The 13418-nt window shown below is 40.4% G+C and overlaps 1 protein-coding gene across 7 annotated transcripts in view; it reads right to left on the bottom strand.

Annotated features, from left to right (window-relative positions):
• Window positions 1–7248: 7248 nt before the first annotated feature.
• The window catches only part of PTPN21 (protein tyrosine phosphatase non-receptor type 21), an 88098-nt gene continuing 81928 nt past the window's right edge, over window positions 7249–13418 (bottom strand). For 4 of the 7 annotated variants that reach the window (XM_021941448.2, XM_031667924.1, XM_021941447.2 and 1 more), the window contains 4 exons: window positions 11399–11527; window positions 10976–11210; window positions 10390–10550; window positions 9435–9746 (listed from right to left, as the gene is read on the bottom strand). In XM_021941448.2, coding sequence (XP_021797140.2) covers window positions 9618–9746; window positions 10390–10550; window positions 10976–11210; window positions 11399–11527 — 654 coding nt within the window. In that variant the 3' untranslated portion in view covers window positions 9435–9617. Of the gene's footprint in view, window positions 9747–10389; window positions 10551–10975; window positions 11211–11398; window positions 11528–13418 lie in introns of all 7 variants that reach the window. The other 3 variants (XR_002523463.2, XM_021941449.2, XM_021941451.2) reach the window with 3 other exon arrangements.

The raw sequence follows: 13418 nt of genomic DNA, 5'->3' as shown, positions 1-13418 counted from the left end.
TTGTAGTTTCTAGTTTTAGTAGAGACGGGTTTCACCATGTTGGCCAGGCTGGTCTCAAACTCCAGCATGGAAGGTATGTCCGTTTTATGCTGATTTTGCTGAGGGTTTTAATCATAAAAGGATGCTGGATTTTGTCAAATGCTTTTTCTGGTCTATTCAGATGATCATGTGATGTTTGTTTTTAATTCTGTTTATGTGGTATATCACATTTATTGATTTTCAGATGTTAAACCGTCCCCGCAGCCCTGGTATGAAACCCACTTGATCTGATGGATTATCTTTTTGATATGCTGTTGGATTTGGTTAGCTAGGATTTTGTTGAGGATTTTTGCATCTGTGTTCATCAGGGATATTGGTCCATAGTTTTGTTTTTTTGATATGTCCTTTCCTGGTTTTGGTATTAGGGTGATACTGGCCTCATAGAATGATTTAGGGAGGATTCCCTCTTTATCTTTCGGAATAGTGTCACTAGGATTTGTACCAATTCTTCTTTGAATGTGTGATAGAATTCAGGTGTGAATTCACCTGGTCCTGGACTTTTTTTTTTTTTGGTCGGTATTTTTTTTTTTTTTTGAGACAGAGTCTTGCTCTGTCACCGAGGCTGGAGTGCAGTGGCACGATCTCGGCTCACTGTTGCAACCTCCACTTCTTGGGTTCAAGCGACTCTCCTGCCTCAGCCTCCCAAGTAGCTGGGATTATAGGTGCCCACCACTGCGCAAGGCTAATTTTTGTATTTTTAGTAGAGACAGCGTTTCACCATGTTGACCAGGCTGGTCTCTTGAACTCCTGACCTCGTAATCCACCCGCGTCAACCTTCCAAAGTGCTGGGATTACAGGTGTGAGCCACTGCGCCCAGCCTATTTTTGTTGGTAATTTTTAAATTACCATTTCAATCTTACTGCTTGTTATTGGTCCATTCAGAGTTTCTATTTCTTCCTGTTTAATCTAGGAGGGTTGTGTATTTCCAGGAATGTATCCATCTCCTCTAGGTTTTTTAGTTTATGCATGTAAAGCTGTTCATAGTAGCCTGGAATCATCTTTTTTGTTTCTGTGGTATCGGTTGTAATATGTCCTGCTTGTTTCTAATTGAGTTTCTTTGGATCTTCTCTCTCATTTTCTTGGTTAATCTCACTAATGGTCTATCAATTTCATTTATCTTTTCAAAGAACCAGCTTTTTGTTTCATTTATCTTTTATATTGTGGTTTTTTTGGGGGGGTTTCAATTTCATTTAATTCTGCTCTGGTCTTGGTTATTTCTTTACTTCTACTGGGTTTGGGTTTGATTGTTTCTCTAACTCCTTGAGGTGTGACCTTAGATTGTCTGTCTGTGCTCTTTCAGAGTTTTTGATGTAGGCATTTAATGCTATGAACTTTACTCTTAGTTCTGCCTTTGCTGTATTCCAGAGGTTTTTTAGTTTTTGTCACTATTATCATTCAGTTCAAATAATTTTTTAAATTTCCATCTTGATTTCATTGTTGACTCAATGATCATTCAGGAGCAGGTTACTGAATTTCCATCTGTTGGCATGGTTTTGAGGGTTCCTTTTGGACTTGATTTTTAATTTTATTCTACTGTGGTCTGTGAGAGTACTTGATATGATTTTTATTTTTAAAAATGTATTGAGACTTGTTTTGTGTCCTGTCATATATGGTCTATCTTGGAGAATGTTTCACGTGCTGATTAACAGAACGTATACTCTGCAGTTTTTGGGTAGAATGTTCTGTAAATATCTGTTAAGTCCATTTGTTCTAGGGTATAGTTTAAGTCCATTGTTTCTTTGTTGACTTTCCATCTTGATGACCTGTCTAGTGCTATCAGTGGAGTAATGAAGTCCCCCACTATTATTGTGTTGCCATTTATCTTATTTCTTAGGTCTAGTAGTAATTGTTTTATAAATTTGGGAGCTCCAGTGTGAGGTGCATATATACATTTAGGATTGTGATATTTTCCTGCTGGACTAGTCCTTTTATCATCATATAATGCCCCTCTTTGTCATTTTTAACTGCTGTTGATTTAAAGTTTGTGTGATATAAGAATAGCTACTCCTGCTTGCTTTTGTTGTCCATTTGCATGGAAAGATATTCCATGGGTAACAAATATCCCATTGGTATTTTGTTAGTAACTTTTTAATTACCATTTCAATCTTGCTGCTTGTTATTGGGCTGTTCAGAGTTTCTGTTTCTTCCTGGCTTAATCTAGGAGGGTTGGATATTTCCAGGAATTTATCCATCTCCTCTAGGTTTTCTAGCTATTCCATTCAAGATATTCCATCCTAATGGACACCAAAAACAAGCAGGAGTTAGCTATTCCACCCCTTTACCTCAGTTTATGTGAGTCTTTATGTGTCAGGTGGGTCTCTTGAAGATAGAATATACTTGGTTGATGAAGTTGTAGCCATTCTACCATTTCGTATCTTTTAGGTGGAGCATTTAGGCCATTTAAATTCAATGTTAGTATTGAGATGTGAGGTACTATTCTATTCATCATACTATTTGTTGCCTGAATACCTTAGTGTTTTTTTTTTTTTTCACTGTGTTACAGTGAAAAATTATAGGTCCTGTGAGATTTATGCTTTAAGGATATCCTATTTTGATGATTTCGAGGATTTACAATTTAGAGCTCCCCTTTTAGCAGTTCTTTTTTTTTTTTTTTTCTGATATGGAGTCTTGCTCAGTTGCCCAGGCTGGAGTGCAGTGGCACGATCTCGGCTCACTGCAAGCTCCGCCTCCTGGGTTCACATGATTCTCCTGCCTCAGCCTCCCGAGTAGCTGGGACTACAGGTGTCTGCCACCACACCCGGCTAATTTTTTTTTGTATTTTTAGTAGAGACCAGGTTTCACCATGTTAGCCAGGATGGTCTCAATCTCCTGACCTCGTGATCCACCTGCCTCAGTCTCCCAAAGTGCTGGGATTACAGGTGTGAGCCACTGCGCCCAGCCTTTAGTAGTTCTTTTAGTGCTGGCTTGGTAGTGGCAAATTCTCTCAGCGTTTGTCTGAAGAAGACTGTATGTTTCCTTCATTTATGAAGCTTAATTTTGCTGGATACAAAATTCTTGGCTGATAATTGCTTTGTTTAAGGAAGTTAAATATAGAACCCCAGTCCCTTTTAGCTTGTAGGGTTTCTGCTGAGAAATCTGCTATTAATCTGATAGGTTTTCTTTCATAGGTTACCTGATGCTTTTGCCTCATAGCTCCTAAGAGTCTTTCCTTTTTCTTAACTTTAGATAACCTGATGACTGTGTGCCCAGGCAATGATCTTTTTGTGATGAATTTCCCAGGTGTTCTTTGAATTTCTTGTATTTGGATGTCAAGATCTCTAGCAGAGCTGAGGAAGTTTTGTTCAATTATTCCCTCAGATATGTTTTCCAAACTTTTAGGTTTCTCTTCTTCCTCAGGAACACCCATTATTCTTAGGTTTGGTGATTTAACATAATCCCAAACTTCTTGGAGGTTTTGATCATTTTTTTAAAATTCCTTTTTGTCTTTGTCAGATTGGGTTAATTTGAAAGCCTTGTCTTTGAGCTGTGAAGTTCCTTTCTTCCACTTGTTCAGTTCTGTTGCTGAGATCTTCCAATGCATTTTGCATTTCTCTAAGTGTGTTCTTCATTTCTAGAAGTTGTGCTTTTTGTTTTGTTTTGAGATGGAGATTCACTCTTGTCACCAAGGCTGGAGTGCAATCGCAAAATCTTGGCTACCTGCAACCTCTGCCTCCCAGGTTCAAGCGATTCTCCTATCTCAGCCTCCCGAGTAGCTGGGATTACAGGTGTCTGCCACCACACCTGGCTAATTTTTGTATTTTTAGTAGAGACAGGGTTCACCACGTTGGCCAGGCTGGTTTTGAACTCCTGACCTCAGGTGATCCACCTGCCTCAGCCTCCCAAACTGCTGGGATTGCAGGCGTGAGCCACCATGCCCAGCCATGATTGTTTTTTACTTATGCTGTTTCACTGGAGATTTTTCCATTCTTATCCTATATCTTTTTTTTTTCTTTGAGAAGGAGTCTTGCTCTGTCACCCAGGCTGGAGTGCAGTGGCACAATCTCGGCTCACTGCAACCTCCGCCTCCCCAGATTTAAGCAATTCTCCTGCCTCAGCCTCCCCAGTAGCTGGGACTACAGGTGCCCACCACCATGCCCAGCTAATTTTTGTATTTTTAGTAGAGACAGGGTTTTGCCATGTTGGCCAGGCTGGTCTTGATCTCCTGACCTCAAGTGATCCACCTGCCTCGGCCTCCTAAAGTGTTGGGATTACAGGTGTGAGCCACCACACCCGGCCCTATATCATTTTTTATATTTCTTTAAGTTAGACTTCATCTCTTTCTCTGGTGCCTCCTTGATTGACTTAATAGTTGATCTTCTGAATTCTTCTTTCTGGCAATTCAGAGATTTTATCTTGGTTTGGATCCACTGTTGGTGAGCTAGTGTGATCTTTTGGGGTGTTAAAAAACCTTGTTTTGTCATATTATCAGAATTGTTTTTCTGGTTCCTTCTCATTTGGGTAGAGTATGTGAGGGAAGATCTAGGACTCAAGGGCTGCTGTTCAGATTCTTTTGTACCACGGGTTGCTCCTTTGATGTGATGCTCTCCCCTTTTCCCTAAGGATGGTGCGTCCTGAGAGCCAAACTGCAGTGATTGTTATTTCTCTTCTAGATCTAGTCACCCAGCAGAGCTACTGGGCTCTGGGCTGATGCTGGGGAGTGTCTGCATTTTAAAAGTCCTGAGATGTGATTCATCTTCAGGTCTTTCAGCCATGGATACCAGCACCTGCTCAAGTGGAGGTAACAGGAGAGTGAAGTGGACCCTGTGAGAGTCCTTGGTTGTATTTTTGTTAAGTGCCCTGGTTTTGTGTTGGTTGGCCTTTACTTTCTGTAAAGTTTCCCCATAAAACACTGACCAGTTTAACTTCAGTCGCTTTCTGAGTCTGAGCCACTGCCCGACAGGAGTGAGAATTTATTCTCTGATCTCACCAGCAGGGTGCAGTAGGGAGAAAAGTTGCCCTATAATTTCTTGGAGTACAGAACACATATAGATATGGTTTGGTTCTGTACCGCTGCTTACCTTTCAGGGCTCCTGTGGTTTGAGTAAGCTTCGGGGGCACAAACTAAAAGTTAACACCAAGAGTATTGCTTGCATGGGTAAATATTACTGAAAGTCAACATACAAGTGAACTTTTAGAGCGTATTTTTTATTTGGGAACTACCTGAAATACACAGAAAACTATGCCACCACTTTAACAATCCAAGGACTTCAAATGTTTTCTAAAATCCTATCTACCCAAGTATCCCCAAAACATGCAAACTTTGATCTGAATTTCCTAACGTTTCCTCATTTTTCGTTTATGTTTGTTTTGTTTTTTTGAGACAGAGTCTTACTCTGTTGCCCAGGCTGGAGTGCAGAGGCAAGATCTCAGCTCACTGCAACCTCTGCCTCCCAGGTTCAAGCAATTCTCCTGCCTCCACCTCCCTGAGTAGCTGGGATTACAGACACGTGCCACCATGCCCAGCTAAGTTTTGTATTTTTAGTAGAGATGGGGTTTCACCATGTTGGCCAGGCTGGTCTCTAACTCCCGACATCGTGATCCACCCGCCTCGGCCTTGGCCTCCCAAGGTGCTGGGATTATAGGGGTGAGCCACCACGACCGGCTGTCCTCATTTTTCTATAAATAATTTTAGATAGTAGGGTAAATGGAGCTCTTATCTACAGGAATTTGAAAAGCTCATATTGAGAAATGCAGCTATTCCTCTACTTTTGAAATGTCTATCCCTCAGCTCAAAAGAAAGCCCCCTGCAATTTAGATTCTTAAAAAAAAAAAAAATTAAACCGGAAAGGGATAGTTTTAGCTTGTTCCACATGAAATCTTGCTGATAAGCAAGCTCAACTACATTTCCACCCAAAAGAGTTCCTTTAAAAAGTCTGACTTACAGCCAGGCACAGTGGCTCATGCCTGTAATCCCAACACTTTGGGAGGCCAAGGCGGGTGGATCCCCTGAGATCAGGGGCCAACATGGTGAAACCCCATCTCTACTAAAAATAAAAAATTAGCCGAGCGTAATGGTGCACATCTGTAATCCCAGCTACTTGGGAGGCCAAGGCAGGAGACTCGCTTGAACCCGGAAGGCAGAGGTTGCAGTGAGCCAAGATCGTGCCATTGCACTCCAGCCTGGGCCACGGAGCAAAACTCCATCTCCAAAAAAAAACAAAAAACAAAAAAAAGTCTTACTTACAATAGTAATTCCTGTTTCCATTTGTTCATGCAAATCTCAAACAATAAACCTGCTCTTGTCAAGTTGCAGCTAATCTCCAGTTTATTTTACTGTACATAGTTGTATATTTAAATTTTCTTAATATTGTGAACATTAACATCTCAACCCATCTGAAATGACTACTGTCTTCTGATGGTGAGAGCTTCACAGAAAAGCTGGCCACGTCATGCTGTCATCACTCAGTCCCACAACACCACAGTCTCCTCCCTCCTGTGTTTCTGACTAGACAGTGCTTTCTGGACTTTTCTAAGGAAGCACAGGCCCAGCTTCTAATTCGGCCAAAGGGTTTTAAAGACTAAATTCTAGCATTTTCTGAATGCTTCATAGATGTTCCAGAAGACATTAATAATAAATGACTACAATAAGCATTCCAAATGATATTCTAAAATGAGTACTTTCTGGCCGGACACAGTGACTCACGCCTATAATCCCAGCACTTTGGGAGGCCGAGGCAGACAGATCACTTGAGGTCAGGTGTTGGAGACCAGCCTGGCCAACGTGGTGAAACCCCGTCTCCATTAAAAATACAAAAATTAGCCCGGCATAGTGGTGCATGCCTGTAATCCCAGCTACTCAGGGGCTGAGGCAGGAGAATGGCTCGAACCCAGGAGGCAGAGGTTGCAGTGAGCCGAGATTGTGCCACTGCACTGTAGCCTGGGCAACAGAGCAAGGCTCCATCTCAAAAATAAAAAATAAAATGAGTACTTTCTGTGCTCAAAACTATCAGCTAAACTATTTCATCAAAAGACCCCACTAATCAGGAAAACTGATGCCAAAGATACCAAAATTGATCAGTGGAAAACACTGGTTTATAACTCGACGCTTTGTAGAAGTGCACATTTTGATAATTTGTATTAAAGACACTAAGATACATGAAACACTGTGTAAGTTTGGCAGACATTAATATACTAATTTCAGAGGCGGTAAACCTATGAACCCTCAATGTTCTAGTTTGCTCTTGAAAATCACACTATTTCAAAGCTTAGTAATGTGGATAGATTTTTATTCAGAAATCCTTTCATATTCACTAACTGCAATTAAATGTTTAAAATTACATGGCTCTTAGGAACGATGTCAAACATGCAACATTTTAAGAGTGATAGATTTAAACAGTAATTTTGCCCTCAGAAGTTTACTTATCAAATTATTACAACAGAAACACAAATAGACCATATATTACTCTTTAATTAGATTTGTTTTACAATATGTTCTTGTCAATGAGCTACGTCAAACTGTTTAAACCTGATAGAAAAGCATTTTCACAAAAACGTACCATGGAGAGGGAGGGGGAAGGGAAGAAGCACTTTTTCTAGAGATGGGAAATAGTCCCAGTAAAAAATTCTTACTCCTTTCTTCTAAGGAGCTCATTCTGAATATTTTCACTTAGTTCTATTGTTCTTTAAACAGGACTTTAAAAAGAATTTTGTATTTACAAAATTTACATTTTGTTGCTACAAAATGTAATTTACGTTGTAAAATAAAAATGTAAAATTTTAATTTTGTTCCTACATGAGAAGTGTGCATACTTTCAATTAGTTTTCATTAATATCTTCTGAGTTTCCTCTTAGGTGGTTGATTTCTGAGTAAGGCAGAGTTAGGCTGGTGCACACACTATTTAGGAAGTCCTGTCTCGTGGCTGACAACATACTTGTAGTACTCAAAGAAGTGAGTTAAGGAGTGACATGGGAATCAAAATGATGCCTAGAATAGTGTAATTTAGGAAACATCCCTAGATTTGATATTTTGGAAGCTTTTCATTTTAAGAAGAGACCCCAAAAAGAAGGAAAAAGGAAAGGGTTCCTCCCCTAAATATTCCATTCATCCGTACCTACTCAACGGTCATTCTGACGAGGCCATCTTAATCTGGGCCAGTGATGACACACTCCCCCTGTAACTCAGCCTGGTTCTGTCTATTGGGATGTGCCTAAACGTGATGGGTGAGGGGGCACTAAACAGCTAACACTGACCAGGGAATTAAGGAGCTAAAATGCAAGTACCTCTTGAATACCATAGCAATCTCTGTGCACAAATTTGGACTGTACTTTGTGGGAGAAGAGGTGAAAACTATTATTAACTATTCCCTTCCTTCAACCAAAAGGAAAAATACGCCTTTTCAAGGCTTCTTTTAATGATACTATAATGCTGAATTTATTTATGAAAAAGAAACAATACAGGTTTAGGTGGGAAAACCCCCAAGGAAACAGAGTAAGTCACGGGCTGTGAGAGGACTTGAATTCCCTGGGGACAGTGCTGTGGGGTCAGCCCCCATACTCCAAGCCCCTGCTCTCCATCCCAGCACCTCAGTCTGAGTATAGATAATACTGCATTTTTGTAAAGACGAAGGCATCCTGCATTTACCATCACACTCCCCTACTCTTGTCCTAGTCATCTTACATACTTAGTCCTTAATGTCTCCCAAAACACTTCTCAGTGCCCATTGTTATTGTGCCATCTACAAAACAACACATACATTAAAACTCAGATATGTTTTTAACAAAAAAAGTGCTTAAAACCACCCTAGGCAATTGTTTTTCACTTCATTTTCAACCAATAAAATCAAATTCATTTAGATTTATGAGTAATACTGAAAAATAATGTTTATTCTCTTACATTTTAAATAATGTGCCTTCATCCCAACTTTACATTAACTGACTCATTTCAGTATCTAAATGAGTTGAGCTCTCATTTGAAAAATAGAGAAGATACAACTATATAGAATTTTTAGGATAAAAAATGTTCTGGATAGAAAAATCCTTTTGATGTTTCAAAATAACACTTATAGATTCTCAGTATAGTTTTCAGTTTGGTAACTAAACCATTAAGTAACCAAGGTTTTCAAAAAATTACAAAAGATAATGACATGATTTTTAAATACAAAGTTATATAGGAGCCACTCATATCTGTGGATCATCCCTACACAAAGTTGTTTCTCACTAGAAAATCCCTAAATATTTGTCATAAAATAAAACTCCATTATCAAAAATTAGTTTAAGATAGAAATCTATGCGCTTTAATGATTGCCAGAATTGCCCAGCATAGCTTCAGTAAAATAGAGCATTGTCTAGAAAATACAATCTCCAAAATGTGTGCAAGTACTGCAAACCGGACAGACCAGGGCAGGGCAAGGCCCTTGAAACCAAGTCCTCCTTGAGCACCTTTCCCAGGTTAGAAACCCGTCTTCAGCCTGTGCTTCGCACATTTCCTTCAGTGCGCCGCCATTCAGACTGCACCATTTATGTCCCAGTGCCACGCTGCGTGGATCAAGTGTCAAGGGGGGAAAGTATGAGTTAGGCAAGCGCTTTTTTTTAAAGCTGTAAACGCTTCACATGACTGGCCCCGTAAGGAATCTGGGAGCTTAGATGAGCCTGGAGCTTTTCAGGAACTGGATGAGGACTCTGTACACAAACGTGTACTGGCAGAGAGTCTGCACCAGCATCATTCTCTGTTGCCTCAGCATGTCCAGTACTCTCGGGATGTCCAGTACCTAGGTTGAGAGAAATGGTAATGAAGATAATGCGTTCCCCTTGGGAGAGAGAAAGGATGGGAAGACACTAGTGTCCTGGCAGAAACCTGGTTAGGAGATGCACACAGTCTCTTTTCTACCTTAGCATCTTTTAGAAATAAGCCATGATGGCCTACTTCTGATTTTCGGATTAGTTTTAACTATAAATAGAATGTCCATGCAGACTATTTCGTCAACATTCCCTGGGTATAGCTCACTGACTCTGTATGGTTGGACATAATTACCATATCTCACTAAATACCAAGATTCTACAAAAACATAGTGTGCTCTCAATATCTATTTCCCTCAAGGGCTCTGGGCAGCATGAATCATCCTTGAAATGTAAACAGAAAAAAAGAGTTCTGAGCTCAAATTTGAAAAACCTTGAGCAAGTAAAACAAAATTAAACAGCTTTATTTATCGTATGACTTCTCAGTCTTTAATATGCTAATTGGTACTGAGACTCTCCAAGAAGACACAGCCTTTTGCAGGGAACATTAGTGACATCTTGAGGCCACCAGAGTCCAAGGAAATGTACGCAAAAAGAGCTATTAGGTCACTACGTCCCTATCTTCCCCAGCCTTATTTCCACCCAAAAAGGCCAGGCAATCATAAGCGCCATCACCTCATTGTGTTCCAGGCAGGCGATCATGATCTCCGACAAAATAACCACGCCAGTCCTTCCTACCCCAGCACTGCAGTGGACCAGCAACGGAGGGTTTGGGCTTTGGGGATCACTTGTGCTATTTGTATGGCGTCGAACAGACTGGATCTCTTCAAGATACGCTGTGGAAAATCAATGAAATAGAAAAATACTCAAGGATCAAGGCATATCACATTGACGACTCAATCTTCATATTCTCCCCACTGATTAAGAGGACTGCAGACAAAGAGCACTGGGTACCAGTGAACCAAACCCAACCACCGAGGGACAGTGTGACCCTGAGCAAGTCACTACCTCTGCCCACTTTCTGGTCTACAAAATGAAATGGGGGAGACACTGAGTCAGTTGTGGCATTCTACTCACTACCAAATCATCATTTATAAACCTCTTGTTAACCCTCCCTAAAACACTTGTATTCTTTATGTTAAACCAAGTCCGAAGCTTATATGAGAGAACATAAAGGAAATATTTCAGAAACATAAATGTTCCTCTCTGTTTAACAGCTCCAGAGGCAGCTGTCCTGGGAACAAACTTACAAGTCACTCACATAAAAATCCCTTGAGGTCTTCTGGACAGCCATGCTCAGGCCAGTCTGTGTATTGGAGGTGCCAGACGGTCCTCTCTTGCCCAGTAAGGAGGTGCTTCATCTTCAGGCCCGTGGTGGCATAGCAGCCAGAGTCTGTGCGGAAGCGGGTCGTGATCTTAAACCTTCCATAGGTGACAGTGTTGTGCCTGGAACCAAGTCGTGGCCAATACCTAAAGCTCTTCTCCCTTCCACCCTCCTGTTAAAGACGAGCATGGTTAAATGACTCGAGATCCGACAATGGATGCCCTTCTCACACAGATGGCACATCTGAAACAGAACCACAACCCTACCCTGCCTTTTTCTCCACAGGTCAGGATTCTAGATGATTAACATTAACTGTTCTTCAGAGGCTGAGAAAATCACTTAAGAGAAATGAATACCTACCTCTTCTGCTGTCACCATTGCTATAATTGCAATTCCCTGTTCCCATACCATCTGCCAAAAATCTTGACAGGTATTCTGTAGTGGTCCCTGTGTGGCAATATAATCCCATTCAATTCCACTGACAGAGACCTGGGATTAGAAAAGGTTAAAAAAATTGACATGTGTGTATAATATACATAGGTATGTATGCATACATTCATGGTAGTACTAAAAAAGTTGTTTAAAAAAGTAAAAAAGTAGTAAACTGGATTATTCAGCAGAATAAGGAAAGACTTTTCATCTTTTCCCTTGTGAATACAATTTGCATTACTGACATTTTTATAAACGTAGGTACTGTGAATATACATAATATCTATGCAACCTGCTTAACCTTGCTGAATCTCAGTTCTCATTTATAAAATAAAAATACTGCCTACCCTCATAGGGTCGTTGTGAGGACTGAGTCAGTATCTATGGTACCTGGTATATAACTCAATAAGTAGCTATTATTACAGCCATGGTTCCTCTTCTTTTAAAAAAAAAAAAAACTTCCTACTTAAGATAGTCTCACCTCTGAACTTCTGAGTCAAGGTCACTCTCCACAATAATATGAAGTTTCCACTTAAGATTTAACTTCCTTGAGAGCAGTCTAATACAACAGTAATTACTAGATTTGTAGTTAAGAGACCTGGGTTAAATCTTGGCTTCACCAATGTTGAGTGACGACAATAACTGTCTCCAGACGCTCACTAAAGTAAAACCCAGTGCCAAGCCTTGTGCCACATGCACTCTCACTCAGGGCTGCCAGTCCCCTAGTCACTGCTCCACATCATCTCACTGAGCACCCAGTGGCTGCCACTGTGGATGAGTAGCAGATTGTAACAGTGAATAAGTACTAGGGAGGAGGAAGGGCTAGTGAGAAGCCGGCAGGGTAGGTGTCATCATTTATTTATTTCCATATAACTGAGATGAGGTCCCACAACACAGCTTATAAAGTGAGGTCCCACCTCATTTTAGATCTAGGAGTCAGACCCAGGTCTCAAATTCTTTCCTCTATTCTGCAAGTGGCTGCTGAAGATTTTGAAATATCACTACAGAACTACAGTATCATTCATTCTTATCCATCTAGTCATAAGAGACTGGATGAGTTATTTCAAAGAAATGCTCGATTTTTAAGTAAAGTATGCTGATCTTATATTTAAAAATAAAAGAGTATGTGCATAGGTTCCCAAAAGCCATCAAGGGGTCCTGGCATTCACAGGCAGACTTCCAGTCTCCAGAAAGCCTTGGTGTCAGCTTGTTCCCTTCTCAAATAATACTTGCAAACTAAAGAAAAAAAAGCACCACCTGTCCACACTTACTCCTTCACTCACCATGAGATTTCTCCTTCCCAAAATAAAGAACTGAATGTGGCCAGCATGAACAAAGGGTACAATGAGGAAGAAGGAACATCTGGCTTTATTCCATCATGTGTTGTGAATCATCATTTTGTCCATTTTCATGGCAGTGATATTACCCCAGATAAGATGCCAAGAACATACATTGGGGAAGGACAGTCTCTTAAATACATGGGGTGGGAAAACTGGATATCCATAAGCAGAAAAATAAAAATAAAACTAGACCCCCTATCTCTCACCATAAACATTACCCCAGTTTAATGACATTATACTGGTTCCAGGAAAAAAGCACTTCTTCAAAGAACAAAATGATACTTAAAAATTATTACAAAGAGTATGCAAAGAGAACAGATGGCACCTTTTGAAAGTTTTTGTGAACATCATCAAAAAGCCGAGACACTTCTGTTACATAAAAATGCATGTCAGTATGTGATGAGGAAAAACTAGCAATTCAGTGGCTCCCAGAAGAATTTATGAGCTAAAAAGAGGTCTTCAGATTTAGAAGGACAAAGTTCTAAAGCCAGGCAACAGAAGGTCAAGGCTGTAGGGAGCCATGATCACACCACTGCACTCCACCAGTCTGGGCGACAGAGCAAGACTCCATCTCAAAAAAGGCAAAAGAAAAAAAGCCAGGCAAATAAGTG

This window comes from Papio anubis, chromosome 7, assembly GCF_008728515.1.
Source record: "Papio anubis isolate 15944 chromosome 7, Panubis1.0, whole genome shotgun sequence".
NCBI lineage: Eukaryota > Metazoa > Chordata > Mammalia > Primates > Cercopithecidae > Papio > Papio anubis.
This window is presented reverse-complemented; position numbering and strand designations above follow the sequence as displayed.